Source organism: Furipterus horrens, unplaced genomic scaffold (genome assembly GCF_987537825.1).
Source record: "Furipterus horrens unplaced genomic scaffold, mFurHor1.1.pri manual_scaffold_5, whole genome shotgun sequence".
In the NCBI taxonomy this organism is placed as follows: domain Eukaryota; kingdom Metazoa; phylum Chordata; class Mammalia; order Chiroptera; family Furipteridae; genus Furipterus; species Furipterus horrens.
Genome location: NW_028327175.1, coordinates 52,084,427 through 52,104,427, shown reverse-complemented (window position 1 = coordinate 52,104,427; position 20,001 = coordinate 52,084,427). Strand labels below are relative to the sequence as shown.

The 20,001-nt window shown below is 33.6% G+C and overlaps 1 protein-coding gene across 10 annotated transcripts in view; it reads left to right on the top strand.

The window, feature by feature from the left end:
- SSBP2 (single stranded DNA binding protein 2) overlaps positions 1-20,001 on the top strand; it is a 234,429-nt gene that overhangs the window by 69,425 nt on the left and 145,003 nt on the right. For 9 of the 10 annotated variants that reach the window (XM_090276445.1, XM_090276441.1, XM_090276444.1 and 6 more), the window contains exons 2-3: positions 2,789-2,861; positions 12,416-12,477. In XM_090276445.1, coding sequence (XP_090132571.1) covers positions 2,789-2,861; positions 12,416-12,477 — 135 coding nt within the window. Of the gene's footprint in view, positions 1-2,788; positions 2,862-12,415; positions 12,478-20,001 lie in introns of those variants that run through there. The other variant, XM_090276447.1, reaches the window with a different exon arrangement.

The following is a 20,001-nucleotide window of genomic DNA, read 5'->3' as shown; positions in this document are numbered from 1 at the left end:
GCACAGCTGATCTTCCACGGAGGGTGGAGGTTGATGGTAAGTGGTCACAGCCAATTCTTGAAACTGACTGGCCTGGGTAAATCCCTCTCATTTATCTGCCAACAGTAATCAAGACTCAGCTACAAAGAGGAGGGTGTACTCAGCCCACATGAAGAGCAACCTTGAGTATCCAGCTTAGGTGATAGAGAAGGCTGTGCTGCTGGACTTATAGGACACCTACTACATTAGGCCACACTACCAAGACACAGAGTCAAAGGTGTTCTACCTAATACATAGAAATAAACACAGGAAGGCTGCTGAAACAAAGAGACAAAGAAACATGGCCCAAATGAAAGAACAGATCAAAACTCCAGAAATAGGACTAAAGAAAATGGAAATAAGCAATCTGTCAGAGGCAGAGTTCAAAACGTTGGTTATAAAGATGCTCAATGGACTTAGTGAGGACCTCAACAGCATAAAAAAGATCCAGTCAGAAATTAATGATACACTAGTTGAAATAAAAAACAATTTACAGGGAAATAACAGTAGAGTGAATGAAGCCAAGAATCAAATCCATGATTTGGAATATAAGGAAGAAAAAAACAACCAATCAGAACAAGAAGAAGAAGAAGAAAAAACACAAAAAACACGAGGATAATGTAAGCAACCTCTGTGGCAACATCAAGAGGTTCAACATTCGCATCATAGGGGTGCCAGAAAGAGAATAGAAAAAGCAAAAAATTGGAAATCTATTTGAAAAATAATGAAAGGAAACCTCTCTAATTTGGTGAAGGAAATAGACACCCAGGTCCAGGAAGCACAGAGAGTTCCAAACAAGTGGATGCAAAGAGGCCCACTCTAAGATATATCATAATTAAAATGCTAAAGGTTAAAAATAAAGAGATAATCTTAAAAGCAGCAGGAGGAAAGCAGTGAGTTACTTACAGCAGTTTCTGTAAGACTGTCAGCTGATTTCTCAAAAGAAACTTCACAGGCTAGAAGTGTTTGGCAAAAAATATTCAAAGTCATGAAAAGCAGGGGCCTACAGCCAAGATTTCTCTACCCAGCAAAGCTACCATTTAGAATAGAAGGGCAGATAAAGAGCTTTCCAGTCAAGAAAACTAAAGGAGTTCATCATCACCAAACCATTATTATATGAAAATTAAAGGGACTTATTTAAGAAAAAGAAGATCAAAACTATGAACAATAAAATGGCAGTAAATACTTATCTCTTCAACAATTGAATCTAAAAAACAGAGTAAACAAGAACAGAGACAGAATTATGGGTACAGAAAGCATTTTGATTATTGCCAGATGGGAGGGTGGGTGTGGGGGAATGGGTTAAGAGGTGAGGGGATTATGAACTACAAGTAGGTAGTTGCAGAATAGCCATGGGGATGTAAAGTGCAGTAGAGGAAATGTAGAAGCCAATGACCTTATATGCATGACCCATGGACATGAACGTTGGTGTGGGGATTGCCTGAGGGAGTGAGGGGTTCTGGGTGTAGGGGGGCAAAAGGAGTTATTAGGATAAATGTAACAGAGGAATCAATAAAATATAATTTAAAAAATAAATTACATACACATACTATCAATAGCATGGTTTTCATCTATGAGCAAGTCTCTTATGCTGCTTAATTCTCAGAATAACTCTAATTTAAATGTTTGGCAGTTTTGGAATGGGGAAAGAATCAATGGACAGAGCAACTATATTTGTACAGGCTTTTATTTTTATGACAAATGGATGATATGTTTTCACGAAAATGAAGAAAATACTCATTTTTGCACATGCCGTCAATCTTTAACAATCAGAAATTCACTTGGCAAGAGAAGCAGTGCAGCTAATCAAAATTGTGGTTATTGTTACATTGTTTTGTTTACTATAAACCTGGCTCAATATTGGTAAATACAGTGTAGCAGAAATTGAACTGTTGTGAGATATCTGGGCATTGACCCAAGATATCATTAAAAATACTGCCTCAGACTAATTTGGGTTTATGAATAATATTTTGCTAACAGCTCAACTGAAATTGAGCCACATGGTGTAGCTTAAAAATTCTGAATCCACAAGATAATGAGAGTAGTATAAGTATATGCTGCATACTTAATATTGGATATTTACGTGATACATTTATATGTAATTTTGTGTTAACATTTAAATTATAAGCATCCAAATGCTTAATATGATCTGATATCTTTAAAGTTTACTTAGTAATGTGGTTTATTGTTACATAAATGCTTTATAAAGTAAAATATTATTGGTTTAAAAATCAAACCTAAAAAATAAGGGGAGATTGCAGAACAGGTATTAAAATGGACATTCAGCACTTGTTTTGGCATATGGACATGCAAATAGCTAGAGTTTACATTAACATTGACCAAAAAAATGGAAGGACATAATATTGTTGAAAAGGTCCAATGACTTATTTCATTTATTTTATAATGAAAGATTATAATTATACCTTAAAATAGGTTATAAGGATTATTAATATTTGGTTATAAATTATTAATTACAATAGGTATAACAAAGGGAATGAGGTTATGGTAAGTGAGATGATCCAAGACAAAATCTACATTTAGATGTTTCTTGCCAATAAAGGATATATTTGTCTTTTTCTTTGAGTGCTATTTTAGTTAAAGTTCTTTTGGACATATAATATATAGACTCCCATTGAAAGAATATGGGAAGGGTTGATTTTGTATCATCACTAAGTATGTAAAACATTTTTGTAATATAAAGGTGTATGCATTATTTAAAGAATTAATTTTAAATATTTCTCTTTTCAATAAATATCTTATTCATTTTCAGGTTAGCACTCTACGTATATGAATATCTGCTCCATGTAGGAGCTCAGAAATCGGCCCAAACATTTTTGTCAGAGGTATGTTTTATTTATTTTCTGCATTGTATTTTGATATCTTATATAAGCAAATGAAAAATATACTGTAATGAATATTGAAAGAAATTGTTATATATTATATAGTGAAGACTCAGTATTATCAATATGGATATTATAGTCTTTGTAGATTATTTATAAACAGTTTTAGTATCTCAGAATGTCATTTTCATACCAATAACCTCCTGTTTAACAGTCTTAGCCATTTTCCCCTTTAGAAATGGAAACTAATATTAGCCTTGGCAAAAATAATGAAGAGAGCAAATTTGCTTTTTTAAAAAAAAGACAAACACCATCATTTCTCTAGTTCCAGCAGTATCTTATTTTGGCATTATTCACAATATTGGAAAATATATTTTTGTTTGTATGAATAATAGTGGATTGATGGCTAGATTTCAGTTAGAAAACATTTGATATTATTTTAAGTTCTTATTTCTCTACTTTTTTCCTTTACTTTTTTGTAAACCTTGAATTTGAACTTTCTTTCAATTACATAATGTTGAGGTTGAGAAGGATTTTATTTAGTTTTATAATGTGCAGGTATATAATGTGCCAAGGTGATTTATGTATATTATCTCTGATTCTTATGAGATGTATGAGGTAGAGGGTATTATTTCTGTTTTACTAATGAGAAAAGCAGGGATCAGAGAGTTTCAATAACTGGCTCATGATCATACAGCTTAGAGCCAGAATTCAAACCTAGGTGTACATTACTTTTAAGGGTCTTGGTTTCCTGTTATATTCGTGCTTTCCTGTGTGGTAGCCCCCAGCCATATATGCCTTTTTGAGTACTTGCAGTATGACTAATACAATTAAGAAGTGCTATCAGTGTGAAATGCACACTGTATTTTAAAGACTTAGTCTGAACAGAAGAATATAAAATATCAATAGTTTAAAAAATTTGATCATATTGAAATACTATTTTAGATATATTGGATAAAATTAAAAATGTATTAAAATTTATTTTACCATTTTTTCTTTTTAAATGTGGATTTTGAGAGGTTTGCTCACAGCATATAAGAAGTTAATTGTTTAACCATACAAAGAATATATCCATTGAAATAACAATTTGATTTCCAAGTTAATTCAAATCAAAAGCGAAGTTTAGTGTATCTTTATCTTATTAAGTTATTAATTAGAAGACTTCAGTCTGTGACCTTTCTAGTCACATTTACTGTAAGATGGCAGAGGAAATGATGGAGATCTCAAAAATGATGTCCTTAATATTTGTACTATTAATCATCACCAACCTAGATAGTACGTATATTTAAAAGAATATAAGCTGTCTATAAAGATTTAAATTTTTTTATTTTAATGCAGTTGAAAACTTGATGAAACAACAAAGGGATGTTCTTTTTTATTTATTTATTTATTTTTACATAGAGAAAGGGAGGGAGAGAACATCGATCTGTTGCATGGGAATTGAACCAGCAAACATTTGGTTTACAGGCCAGTACTCAGTCCACTGAGTCACACCGGCCAGGCTGGGGTTTTCTGATCTCTTTCCTTAGAGGAAAGACAATTTTGAATTGGTTCAATTTGTTGAATCCTCAGGGGGACCCAAGACCATATTTTCTTACCAACATCGTAAGATATCTGATCCAGTGATTAATAAACTTCATCTGAAAAGAAAAGTGTTGGCTAACTTCTGTAAGGGTGTTCAGATATTTGTATTCAAGTGGGTTATATGGATTTAGCAGACAACTAGATACTCTATTGATATGGTCTGAGCTCAACAGAAAATGGTTATATACAATTTTTAGGGCTATTTGGTAGAAGTTAATTTCAGAAGAATTTACACATTTTTGACTAGTATCTACCATGATTTTGTTTTCTGCATCTGCATTTGGAGTAAAAAACTGAGGATTTCTCTGAATTATCGATCTGTTTCAATTTCACAAAAGGAAATCAGTCAAGCTGAAAACAAACTATTGCCATCAAGAAGAAACACTATTTCTGGACTTGAGAGTGTATGTGATTCTCAGAATTATTCTTCACTTTCTAATTTGCCAAACTGTGAAAATACTTTCTCATTGCTTACATAACCAATATAGGGTTGGCTAAATATAAGGAATGGCTTGGTGTGCTTAACAAATAAAATTGAGAATTAGAGTATCACAGAGATTTAGATTTCCTTTCCTCTTCTTGAAAATTTTACATTGTTTATACTATATTACCAGCCCTTATTTGCCATAAATTAGTCAATAAGTTAGCCAGAAACAGAAGTTTAAAAACATTTACCACCCTGACTGGTGTGGCTCAGTGAATTGAGCACCACCAGCCTTGGACCTAAAGAATCATCTGTTTGGTTCACCAACAGGGCACATGCCTGGGTTCCAGGCCAGGTCCCCAATTGGGGGCGAGTGAGAGGGAACTGATTGATTTATCTCTCACACATCTATGTTTCTCTCCTTCTCTTTCTCCCTCTCTTCATCTCTCTAAAAATAAATCAATAAAATCTTTTAAAAAAATTACCAGATTGCTTCTTCAGATTTAAGTAGGAATGCTAAATTATTGAACACCATAGACTCAAATTTTGTTCTCTGTTTAATCTTTCACTTACATAAAGAGAGAAAATAATAATTTTCTAACCCATTTCTTGAATTTTAATTTGGAGACAATGTAATGTAGTGGTGAAGATCATATTCTTTGGGACCAAATTTCTGGGTTTGAACTTCGTCCTATATATTTACTTATTCAGGTTTCTTAATTATAAAAGAAGATAATCGTAATAACAGTTGGAAGTTGTGCTGAGGTTAAATGAGTTAGTACATATAAAGTACTTAGAAAGGCCTGGAATGTAGTAAGTTTTCAAAGTGTTAATTTAAACATTCTTGGCCAATTCTTTTCTATCTTACGTAGTTTCTTTCTTTAGAGTATAAATGTGTATCCTATGCATGTGTGTCTGCTCCAAGTATCTGTCATTTGAATAGCCCACATTCCTCCTACCTTCTGGGGTTACCTTTTCTAACAACATGGCTCAAGCTCTAATCCCTATATATTATGGGTTGTCTCAAGACTTCTCTAGTTTTTCTGGGCCTTCCAAGGGGGAGGAGTGCTTAGGGTTCTTTTGCTGTAATTTCTTGCTCACACTAAATATTACTGCCCCACTGCTTCTCCTTATGGTTGATAACTTCTTTACCAGAAGTTTTCTATTTCCTGTACTGTATAGCCTTAAAACTCCACTAGCTCATTGCTCTTGGTATAAAAGATTGTTACTGATGGTTGGGAGAAAACTGAAGAATATTAAGAATTGTACAGCAACATTAACTATCCTTAAGTTCTTTGGTCTCCTTGCCACAGGGACTTTCTCACTAGCTATTTGCCTGAGGGCTCTCTTTGCCTTCCATCTTGGCTCCTCACAATCTCTCCTATTTACTCTTTTCCTGAATCCTCCCAGACACCCCCTTCCTCTCTCCCCACCCCCAAACCCACCGGTTTCCAACCTCTTCTTGAGAGACAATCAGCAATCTCCTGAATTCTTATTTTATTATGTACAATGGAATATTAAGTATTTGTTCTCTACTTTCAAACCATTCCTAGGGGGCTTCTGCCTTTCTGGGCCAAAAATTAAAAACAAAAATAGAAAGGATTTATCAAGGGGCTTTTCTGATAAAAAGTATTCCTCTTTAAGAGGACTTCACCCTTTTTCTGAAGTAAAACAGTGCTATTTAATAATAAAACTTTATGTGATTATGGAAATGATCTCCCATCTGTGCTGTCTAGTAAGTTTTCCACTAGCCACATGTGACTATTTAGTCTTTGAAAAGTGGCTCCTGCAACTGAGGAATAGTCAACTAGCTTAATTTAAAATTTAAAGAGCCACATTCTGGTCAGTGAGTACTATGTTGAACACCACCACAGTTTTGCACTATGTGCTTCAAAGTGCAGACAGATTTTTCTTTCTGTTATACATCTATTTGTTTTAATTTTTTGAATTAAAATGAACAAGTTTTAACTTTATTTTTTTACATTTAGTTTAGTGTATAGATGCACCCATACTGCTATACATGGAAGCTTTTAGAAAAGCAGTGGGAACAGTAGCTTATATCTAAATTAGAAGTCTCAGGAATTTTGCCTCAGGAATTTCTTAACACAGGAACTGGCTTTATCCTTTTGTGGTATTAATTTATTTTAATTCTCAAAAAATATGGAAGGATTTAGGAATACTCTGAGAATGTGGAGCCTATGAGTCTCACACCTGCTGCTGTGCCGTTGGAGAAGCTGTTGGAGGGGGTCTGGGTCATCTAAAGAGTCCCACACTGACAAGGCTAAAACCTCCAACAAGCTGCAGCTGACCACCAGCACCCCACCCCTGTTCTAACTGCTGCTTCTACAGCCAGCAACTGCTTCATTTGCAGAACCAGGGGCAGGAAGCTTCTCTTCTTCCTCTTGCCTTTTGATCTCCTGCTACTGTCTCCTGATGGCAGAACCTAACAGGAAACCAGCTGGCAAGAAGCCCAGGAAGTGTAATTTTCAGAATCCCAGCACCCAAGTGTAGAATGGAATATAGGAGGGCGGGTGAGGGGCTGGAAGGTAACAGGTAAATGACCGGTGTACCTTGCCAGAAGTAAATAATGATGAAAAGTTAAGCAGGTCTGTTTGTATATCTGTTCCTGTGTGCATGTGTGTATGTTGATCATTTTTCTTTGTTTACACAAATGTTAGTTTCTTATACATACTGTTGTGTGCTTTTTTGTTTCACTTGTTTGATTTCAATAATTTTATATTGGTTTTTGAAACTTCATAGTTGTCGTCTTATGGTTATAGGGTATCATTCCATGAAAGGTGCCATGACATATTTCACCAGCCCTCTACTTATGGACATTTAAATTATTTTCAGCCTTTTGCTATTACAAACAATATTTCAGTATAAATTGTTTTGTGTGTATGGCACACATGACCATATTTATAAGATAAATTCCTAGAAGAATTGCTATATCAGATAGTATGTGCATTTGTAATTTGTAATTATCATTTATAAAACATAATAGTATGTCTTACCCCGTCCTTATGATTCCATGTTTGGTTCTGCATTTATATAGAATGCTGAAAAGACCAGATCATGTGATAGAAACACAGTATAATCATAAATGAGAACCTCAAATGCAGAATATGGCTGTGGGAATGGGCCTACAGATTTAACTGTAAGTTATAGGAAAATTCAGCTTTTAGCTGGGCAAATGGTGGAAGGAAGAGAAGTGGATGATTAAATAGTAAAAAGCCTAAGGACACTTTGAGCCTGGGATTTGAGAGAAATTGATAGATGCCACTCAGGCATTTAAACAAGCCTAAAGCCTATGAATCTCAGTAAGCAGAAAATGCCTCTTTATGGAAGCAGAATTATTTCTAAAATGACTATTGCCATTTAGAGGTATTTTCTGGCCATTCCTCAACCCCATCCATCATTAATGCATCTTAGCTAAAAAGTTAAACTATAGAGTTTAATATGACTTTAAAATAAAGAACCTTATTTACCCTTTTTAGAAATTATAGTTGTAAGTTCGGTGCTATTTCTTTAATGTGAATACACCCAAATGCATGCATATATATGCACACATTTTTCAAAACAGAAAAGGTTTTATACTATGCATATTGTTCTCTAACCTTCCAAATCTCCAACTTGAAAAAGCAATATAGCATGGCCCTTTCTCTATGTAGATATATCTTATTCTTTTTAATCATTGCACACATTTCTATAGTATGTAAGTATCAAAATTTATTTTACAATCGCTGTTGGCGAATGTTTTTCAGGTTGTTTCTAATTTTTATTGTTCCTAATAATACTCAAGGAATGAGCCTTGATTTTCCATAAATCAGGGTTCTATTTTCCTGACAATAATTTTATCCTTTCTGTAAACAAGTAATAGTAATTAGTTTGGAGACAAAAATTAAAATTCACTATGGAAACATATTCCTATGTAGATTCATCTCTTCTTTGGAAATACCTAAAGCATTCATTGTTTATTCATTAACCATAAAAGGATAGCTTTTGTGTTAAATTCAATATGATGGACCAAAGTTTCAGCTGCTTCTGCCACAGTTTTACAATTCAAAGTGAGAAAGATGAACTTTACTCTCTGTACAGTAAAGAATATTATGAAGATGAAAAGATGATGTATGTGAAGCATTTTGAGTTTCTCTGAGGAATAATATATTGTAATATTGTTTAAAATACAAATGCATTCCCTTCACACTTTTTCTGATAAAAGACCATATCAAATATAAACCATATAGATATTTTCCTAGAGTACTTTATTTTCTGAAATAGCTGATGACTGACTGTGGACATTGTGTAAGCTGCAGGAGGGAGATGTAGTGTAGTGGGGCTCAGACTGTGAGTCTAATCCTACCTCATCAAGCACAGGAATATCAGTGTGTTTGGGGCACATCTGTGAGGCCCATTATTATACCTTTGCAAGAAGTTACCATCTAGTGAAAAAATGTCAAGACAAAAAGTTGAGAGACAGATGAGACACAGGTTTTTGATTAAATTATAACTTTAGTAGGATATCAGAGTTATAATCCTCATAAGATTCATTAAATACTACTTTTTATTTTTTCATGAACCAAGAAGATACAATATCTATTGATAAGTGGAAATTATCAGATGAAAGGTAGTATAGATATAAAACTTATTTGTTACTACTTAGAAGAATGAAAGGATATGGCTTACATTTATATAACATGTTCTGGTTATTCGTATTGAGTCTTTATAAATTCAGTTTCATGAATGCCTAGAATTTCTCTTTTTAGCTCTTTTTAAAAATAGCTATCATATATGTAATGTTCTAATATTTTAAAAATTTCTCTTTGTTTTTTGAGAAGAAATTACTTGTCTACTTCAAGGTTCCCATTGGTTTACATTTTGTGTTCTTAAGAACTCTAAAATATGCCATCAGATTTAGTCATTTTAATTGCTCTTAAGTTTTTCCATTTCTTCCTCAGAGAGTTTTATGGGTTTTCTCTTTCTTTCTTTTTTACATTTATGGCTACCTTCTGAGTTTCTGTCCTACAACTTTTTAAAAAATCCTTTTAGGATAAGAGGTCCATAGTAGGTGATAGAAAACATTCCTTAAATTTATAATTATAATTATAGTTGTTTACTTCCTAGTAGTGTTAGGGACATATGGGTATCTTTTGTTGGTTGGAGTGTTTTTAAATAATTTTTACTTTAAATAACTAAAAATTAGTTTGATTTAGTTATTTAAACTAAAAATCTAAGGCATACAAGGTCTGTCCAGAAGTATCCAGTCACATGCTATGAAAAATAAAAATACTTACTGAAGAAGATACAAGAAACATTGTACATAGGACAATGATATCTCAGTCCCCTTCAAAGTAGGTACCTTGGGACCTCACACAGTTCTCCCAATCACCATCAGCTGCCCTGTCATATTTTCCTGAATCTCATTGATGGGTTTGAAATCTCGTTCCTTTCAAAGGTGATTTTAGTTTTGGGAAAAGCTGGAAGTCACAGGGCAACAAATCTGGGCTGTACAGCAGCTGAGTCACCTGGGTGATTTGATATTTCACCAACAAACTGCATAAGACATGAGGTGTGAGCAGGTGTATTGTCATGATGAAGCTGCTAATCACCAGTTGACCATGGCTGTGGCCTTTTGAATCAGCTGAATAGTTTCCGTGGGGGAATGTTCAGGTTTCACACAAAATCTGATGCAGATTCACTGCTCTGGTGGCTCAGTCATTTTGAATGTGATGGCCACATAGTACACATGCTCACTCAATGGCATCTACCACCCCCACTGACTAGTACAGTGAAGTTGTCATTGTTTGTGCATGTGCATTCCAGTCCACTATTCTTGGTTGCCAGGTTACATTGATGTCACGCCAACTGTTCTCATTATATTAACAATAGTTGGACTTTTTCTGGGCAGACTTTGTACTCATAAAGATTGTGTTTGAGGTTGGATCAACTTCATTAAATTATAATTCATGTCTTACTGTGGGTTTTTTTTTTTTGTCTTTATTTTCCCTTCTCTACTTTATTTTCCTCCATAGCATTTTTCACCTTCTAATGTAAATACCTTCTCTTTGTGGGGGGGGTTCTTTTTTTATGGTCTATCTTCCCCACTAAAGTGTAATGTCTGTTTACTGCTATTCAGTGTGTAGAAAAGCCACTGTATAAACACCCACCCATTTCTTTTTCAATTTGTCAATTTAATTTTTGAAGACTATTTAGAACTTTAAATTTGGGGGAGATATTGAGCTAGTTTAACCCTTTGAGTGCCAACATCACTGTGAGCAACACTGACAAATTTTCCCCAAAGTGCCAGCATCGCTCCCAGTGACTCTTTTTTATGATGACTATAAATGTAAATCACAAAGAAATAATTTGTATTTTATGTTTTGTTCTCTTTTTTGTACCTCAGGTTATATATTGATATACCTTTTTCTCATGTTGATCCAAATTTCAAATTTTTACACTTGTTCAAATACTGACATATTAATTGTTATAATTTTTACTTATATTTTAAACGGCCCTTTTAATTTCATTTATCTTTGCAATAATCGTCGAAACTATGCAGTGTGCATGATAAGGAAGCTTTTGCTGATGGAAATTTTCAATGCTTCACGGTATAGCATTAGTATTTTGTTTATAAATTTTTTCTATTGATACATGTCTCTAGTGTGAATGCTATTTGTGTTCATTTTTTGTATGTTATTAAGTTCTCTTTTTTTCAAAAATTTATGCAATATTTGGCATACTTCTTGTTATCCATGTTGCTATGTGTTTTTTCAAATTATAATCATAGGTTTTATGTTATGCCATATATTGTACTTCAAAAGCCATATTGAAGGAAAGAATTTATTTTTTCTAAAATAATAGTTATAATAAAATAATTTTAATGCAACGAATTTTTTCTAAATTGTGTAAAAGAACACTGCTTATAAAAGAAGGGTTTATTTACTATATGTTGTGAAATTTTCAGCAAATTATTATGAATAATAATGTTATTATAGACATTTTTCATAAACTCTTCATTTCTCAGCAAAATAACCTGGCATTTCTCACACGAATTTTAGCAATTACGCATGGCACTCAAAGGGTTAAAATTTTTAATATAGTGGACTTCAACTCATCTGCAATATAAACAATTGGAAAGTTAATATTTGCATCTTTTTAAAACTCAAATTAGGAACTTATCCAAAAAAGCAATCCTTAAGGCATAATTTAGAATTGGTATATATTAAGCCCAGTCTCTTTCAAATTTCTGGGTTAGTGGTGATAACTGGTTTTGATGCTGAAATACCTTAAGAACCTGAAATACCTTCTGAAATTCTGGCACAGAGGGAAGCAAAGTAGGAAGATAATGGTGGCATCTTCTCTCATAGACTGTTCAGTCAACAAATTACTATGTAAAATGAGTACTTGTAAAACTTGAGAAAAGAATAATATGAAAATGTTTAAAATCTTATATATTACCTTAAGATTTTAAATTGAAAAATACTGCCTTGTAATAGGTGTGGGAAAAGTGTTATTAAAAAATATTTAATATTTCTTTTATTCATTTTAGATAAGATGGGAAAAAAACATCACATTGGGGGAACCACCAGGATTCTTACATTCTTGGTGGTGGTAAGTATTTTTTATTTCATTTTTACCAGGTTGATGATATATTTCAGTAGGCCTGCACTAGAGCTGTTCATGATTTCATGCTTCTCTTTCATTCTTTTTCATTTTCTACAATTGTTTTCTGAAAGGTAGCACTAAAAAACACACAACAAACTCAAAACCAGTATTAGTGTTATTTAACTTAAAGATATTCAATCAAGCTGGAATTAGGACCAGTATGTGGAATCTCCAACTGTAAGTATGATTCTGTATTAGGCAACTTGAGCTGTCATAATAAAATACCATAGACTGGATGGCTCAAATAATGAAATTTATTTTCTCACAATTTTGAAGGCTTGAAGTCCAAGATCAAGCTGCCAGTATGATCTATTTCTGGTGAGAACTCTCTTCCTGCCTTGTAGCCACCTTCTTATGTATTCTCATGTGGTGGTGGTGGCGGGAGGGCACGTGGGTGCTAGCTACCTAGCTATCTGGTATCTCTTTTTATAAGGGCCCTAATTCCATCATGAGGGTTCTACGCTCATGACATCATTTAAACCTGAGATACTGAAGGTGGTGGAGGTGATGGTGAATTTTTAGGAGAATGAAGAATAGTAAAATACAAAATTGAAATGATTCTATGTAGATTCAGAGATAGAACTGATTAGACACACACAAAAAGATTGTAAGGCAGCATTGAAGGCCCAGTTGATGTCAGAACTTATAAATTTCACTGTGGCATCTGCATGCCCAGATATGTGACTTTTCTACAGCAGCAATTGATAATCCAGGTATTTGCATGAACACGCTAGGCTTTTCTTTTTTTTCATTTGTTCAGTTAGAAGCATTTCCTATTCAGTACCTTACACACTCATCTCTCAGTATTTTATTTAAAAGAAGAAACTAAAGCTCTCTTCTAGTACTTTGCACATGGTTTCCTTGGTACGTTATTAAATACCATTATCTTTTTAATCTCCCTCCTGAAAACATGCCTTACTAGAAGTTCTGTGGTGAATGGAACCGCACTTGGCCAGTTGTGGTTGTGGGTTTCCCCTGTTTGTCTCACATATGTATGGCAGGAGCAGGTGCAGTCCTTTGGTTAGAGTTGTTCCTGTATTTGGAACAACGGTTCATTACAGTTAAGCACTATCATTGGGCTGCTTTCCTGGGGTGTAAGACCAATCTCTTGTAGTGTATAATATTGTGAAAGTCAATTTTTCATTTTATATAGTATGTATTTATAATACCTAGATCTAGACTGTAAATACTTAACTGTTTATTGAATGTAATCAGGTCTCTTCACCTCTTGACACCCTTACCTTTTGTACATTTCGAACTAGGTCTACAAAGTGGCATAAGAAACCATTTTAGAAGTCTATCCTATTGGATTAGTGGGCTAACAAAGTGAGGGTTTTAAGTTTTCTATTATATGATTAATTCTATTTTTTGTACCTATTTTCCTTTTACTCCCTTTCTTATTAATTTAACCTATTCTCATATTGCAGATGGTTGATAATAACTAACTGAATACTTAGGCTTTTTGCTTCTGTAAGACTTTAGGTCTTTTTGTCTTGGCTATCAGAAAGTGCAGCTCTTAAATACAATTTAATAGTATCATAACTAAGATATGTACTGGTTATAATAGCAGTAAAGGAGGAATACTCATGTCAGCTTGGCGGAATCAGAAAAGCATGCAAAAAAAGTGAGTCTGAATTGAGTTGACAGTTGGGTGAGCGAAGGGTCTTTGGCAGAGGAATAGTTAGAATGAAGTCTTGAAAGGGATGATCATACATTCAGGGAATGACAAATAACTTGAACCAGGTTGAACTGTAGGTGCAGTACTATGAAGTGATAGAATATAAGGCTAGAGACAAAGGTAGAGGCTAGATTACAAAGTCTGCTACTCCAACAGCATTGACCGTACTAAAACTACCCAGTGTGAAACACAAGAGCAGCGCCTGGGGTTGGAACGCTGGGGAAAGTCAACATCTAAGCATGGATGGATGAAGAGGATCCTCAAAGGAAAATAATTGGAGAGGAAGGAGGGTAACAAGGAGAGAATAATGTGTATGAAACAGGAAAAGCGTTCAAAGAAGAGAATAAATTCTGCAGCAAGTGTGACTAAAAAGACCCAAAGGTTTTTCTGAATTGGGAAGTAAGGTGAACTTGGGTGGTCTTGGGGAGAACGTTTTCAGTGGAATGGTGAAAGTGAAATTTAGAAGGCCGCTGTAATGCATTGGGGCAGTTCGAGGCTTACTGCGAGGACCTGAAATGTGAGGTGGCAAGTGTAGTAGACTTAGGGGTAGCAGTAAGGACCTAACATTTTAGATTTTAAAATAGAATAATGTTAGCATTTTATATAGACTGAGGTGGAAAAAGTAGGAGAGGTTTAAGATGTGTGAAGAGAATACACATGCACAAAAATGGAGAATAAAGTACAGAAGAGAGGAGAGGCACAGGCCCTAGAGAGGAGGAGGGGAATTTCTGCCTTTAGTGAGGAATGGAGTGTATGTTTTTACTTTCTGGAACTGTTTTTCCTCGTTTCTGATATGATTTCCATTATCACTTATTTTCTTTCTCGTTTTGTGCGGTGCCCGTTGCTGAACTATTTCCCATGGCTCCATGTTCATTACCTTTACCTTGTTCAACTCTTCTTTGAAAACTTACTTTTTGTTTGTACACTTAGGTAAAAGTTCCTAGCTCTTTAATGAATTTCAGAAATTGAAATGCCAAGAAACTTCTTTCCTCTGAAATTAATGTCCTTTTCTATTTGTGTAGTTTAAAAATATACACTTTTAAAAACTTCATTTTAAAGTTTTAATGGCTTAAACTATGTTTCATCTTTAATTATATATATATAACACCTTTTGAAATAACCTTGGGCCATTGTATCTATCTATATCCTGAAATTAAATATGTATCACATTTCAGAGAAAATACAGTTTCTTTCACCAGGCTGTAGGAGGGACAGATCTCACAGTTTGCTGGAACTCTTGTGACTATAGAATTTAATGGATGACATCAGGAATAGCTAAAATAACCAAATACCCATATAAAAAATAGCATTGAAATTAGTCAACTGGCTCACTAGAATGGCATAACATTTATAATTGGCAAACTGGTTCTTACTCATCACGTATATCTTGCCTGTAATAGGCATCACATAGCTAATTGTTTATTTGAATAAAGTTAAACTAAACAGCAACATTAGACAGTGCAGGTGACAGTTAGGATAGAAGGAGTATAATCATGGTGAGAAGGGAATAAAAAGTGTTGGCAAGAGAGTAAGCAAAAAACAGAGGTGGTCAGGCTATAGAGAAAAGGCAAACTGTGTCTGGGAGAGTAGGAAAGGAGCGTGGAACACAGAGGAAAATTTGTGGGGGGAAAGACATTGTAAAAAATATTGATGGAATATTCCACTAAATGCAAAGGATTAAAAAGTAAATTAAGACAAATTTTATTCAGAGAGAACTTTTTTCTAGCCATACTACTTATATGAGACTTTCCTAGAATATTTTTAGTAACTTTATACTTCGTTTAAAAGTACTTTTGCATATGCCATTTCTTTTTATCTACAAAAACCTGTAAAATATATAACAGATATTTCTCTCTTTTTACAGAAGAAAATAAGGAACCAAACTATTTGCTGAGGGTCAAATTTAGAATTAGAATTGAAGCTGCCTGATTTGTAAACAGTGCTTGTCTCTGCAACAAATATTATTTCATAAACACAGAACAGAATTTAGTGGCCCACTATTAATAAGAAATTAATTATAGTTCCCCTTTGAGCATCATGAGTGGTTAATCCCAAACAGTAGATATAAATGGGTCTCAGAAAAGTTTTCTCTTCTAAGTCTAGTCTATATTGAGGCATCCACAGACCACTGCCAGCTGCTGGTAGCATGAGGGGGTGGTTGCCGTAGGATACTCAGGAAATGAGTTGGAGTGCAAGGGTCAAAGGTACGATAACAAAGTGCTTGCTGTCTTATCTAGGATGGGTATCTACCACATTCTTAATAACAGCTGATGCTGCTCAGACTGCCAGAGCTGTATAAACTTGCACATAATCAGCATAAAGCATCTTGAAATAAGAACTCTTAGTACCATACTCACATGGGAGGAAAAATAATGTAGGAATTAAAAAGTTCAAGCCCGGCTCTGCCACTAACTAACTGTATTACCCTTGGGCGAATTATTTAGCCTTTCTAAGCCTCAGTTCCCACATCTATAAAATGGGAATAATAATAATTGGAGGATTAAATGATGAATATGTAATGCTTAGTATATGATGCTTGAATTTAGCACATAATTATTAAATGTAAGCTAATTTGATACTTTAAAGTATGGATTTATTGCTAACCCAGGATTATTTTGAGAATTCTATGACAGTGGAACAAAATTTAATGCTTGCATTTTAAAAGTATTAAGTAATGCTAAGAAATAAGACAAGTACATGTACATGGAAGGTCTAAGGTGATGAGTAGGTACATGTACATTTCATTTAAAACCCTCCTTAGTATTATGAATGGATAGTTTTCTTCATTCCTTGATAACATAATTTTTCTTTTGTTATTAGGACTTGAATTTATAATAACATGGCTTACTCTTCAGAAGAAAATGTTTTTCCCAAAAGGTTATTCTTCTTTTAATTTTATTTTCAGATAGCCCTAAATCTGACCAGTGGCATAAAGCTTACATAATTATGTTAGCATCCCATCTACTGGGACACATATGGTATGTTTATTTATCTTTGTAGACTTCTTTGACAACTGTTTTGCTTTCTATGTTCCCTAGAGATATTGACAACTAGCTAAGTCATTTCGACTCACATCCTCAGAATAGAAGGAAAACAGTTTTTGGATAAGAAGTCTCAACTTGGGAATCCTGTGTTTTCCTTTGTTTCTGTGGGGAAAATTTTTAATAATACATAAATGATATAAGGACAAAGATTTCAATACTTTGCAATTTTGCTTCTTTTTCATTTGGAGAATACAGATTTTTCACTTGTGTCTGCTTAAGAATACAGAGACTCTAAATCTAAAGCATTATTCATGATGATGAATACACCACATTTCAAGGATAATATTTTGGTTTCAAGCTTAATAGACGTAGGGATTAGAGGAATTGGAAAGCTTTTTAGCAACCAACATCTCAGGTTGTAGAGAAAAGAAGTCAGTGTCTATTGATTACTACAGCTTTGAAATATAGTTTGAAATCAGGAAATGTGATGCCTCCAGTTTTTGTTCTTTTTTTCTCAAGATTGCTTTGGCTATACAGGGTCTTTTATGGTTTTATACACATTTTAGAATTATTATTTCCAGTGGAAAATGCCATTGGAATTTTGATAGGGATTGCCTTGACTCTGTGGATTGCTTTGGGTACTTGACAGCATTAATTCCTCTAATCCATGGCATGAAGTATCTTCTCATTTGTTTGTGTCTTCTTCATTTTTTTTCATCAGTGTCTCATAGTTTTCAGTGTATAGACCTTTCACCTCCATGGTTAAGTTTATTCTTAAATATTTTATTGTTTTTGATGCAATTATGTTTCATAACTTCTCTTTCTGATAATTTGTTGTTAGTATATAGAAACTAAACAGATTTTTGTATATTGATATTTGTATTTTGCAACTTTACTGAATTCATTTATTATTTCTAACAAGTTTTTGGTGGAGTCTTTAATAATTTGAATCTTTATTTTTTTCCTTAGTCCATCTGGCTAAAGATTTGTCAAGTTTGTTGATCTTTTTAAAGAACCAACTTTTGTTTTCAGTAATTTTTTTAGTTTTTCTGTATTTCATTTATTGCTACTCTAATCTTTATTATTTCCTTCTGCTAGCTTTGGGTTTAATTTGTTCTTTTCTAGTTCTTTAAGTTTTAAGCTACATGGTTGATTTAAGATCATTCTTATTTTTAAAAGTAGGTATCTATAGCTTTAAATTTCTCTCCTAGCACTGCTTTTGCTGCATCTTGTAAGTTTTGGTTGGTTGTGCTTTTGTTGCATCTCTTAAGTATTTGTATTTCTCATTTCCCTTGTGATTGCTTCTTTGATCCACTGGCAGTGTGGTGTTTAATTTCTTCAAATTTGTGAAATTTTCAGTTTTTCTTCCATTACTGATTTCTAATTTCTTCCTATGTGGTTGGAGAAGATGCTTTGTATGATGTCTGTCTTTGTAAATGTATTGAGACTTAATTTATGCCATAACCTATGGTCTATCCTGGAAAATGTTCCATGTGCGCTTCAGAAGAATGTGTGTGCCATTGTTCTGGGTAGAGTGTTCTGTATGTATCTATTAGATTTTGTTGATGTATTGTTTTTTTATGCCCTCTATTTCCTTGTTTATCTTCTGTCTAGTTGTTTTATCCATTAATGAGAATGAAGTATCAGTGCCTGTTAACTATTACTGTAAAACTATGTATTTCTCCCTTGGGTAAATTTCTTTAAAAGGATATATTTCTTTACCATTGTTCAAAGAGATCATGTATAGGTAATGTAGAATTGTTAGAAATGTCACATATAAAGTTAACCTATTTTACTAATTTGTTTTATTATTCCTCATCTTGATCTTGTAAATTTTTCACCTCCCCTTAAATCTATAAAGGAGAAACTTAAAAATAGAAGTAGACCAATGTTATTATTCAAGGATAAGTATTTAATTATATCTGTGTAAGTAATTATTTATGATATTTATTTAATAATGTTTAGGAATACTCCAATAACAAATTACTCTTTTTCTTACTGTCAATTTTGTAAGACAGACTTTTAAAAGTAACATTGAAGTAATTCTTGAAAGAGAAGGGGCAGGGTCTAGTCAAGGAACATGTATAAATGACCCATGGACATGGACAACTGGGTGGGGATTGACTGTGGGAGAGGGGTGAGGTGGGTGGGGCAGGGGAGAGTGGGAGTGGAGGGAATAAAACCACTGTAATAGAACAACAATAAAAAAAGAAATTGATTTTAAAAAGAAAAATCCTATGGTATTTGCTAGGAAATTAGGAAACAAGAGATGTTAGTTGTTTGTTGTAATATCGCATATGATATTGTATGTTTAAACTAAATATACTTTATAAAGACTGCCATTATAAAATCTTTATTTTAAGAGCTTTGAAGTTCCTTAGGAACATGAAAGTAGAAATAACTGCAACATCATGTAATTTATAACACACCTGATCCAAGTAGAAAACGTATTCTTTCTCTTATGTCTACAATTCTTATACTTTTTTTCCCAAAAGGGGCATGGGTGGGCAAAGTACAACTTTTAACTGCTTTCTCTCTCCTAAAACAATTTAAATTTACTTAAATTATTTTGGCCTTTATTGTGTTCTTTCTGTTTCTTGCTTATTGTAACAATTTAAAGGCAGTAAATGCCAATACTCAGTCTTCCATATTTTTCATTTCTGAAGGTAATCTTATTTTACTGAATTAACTGTGTTGTAAGGCCTATAGACTGTGTTCTCCTACCTGAGGAGAGTGAGAACCAGACTAAATGAGACTTCAAGGGTCAAAAGAAAGAGACCAGGTTTAACTGACCAATTTTACTCTACC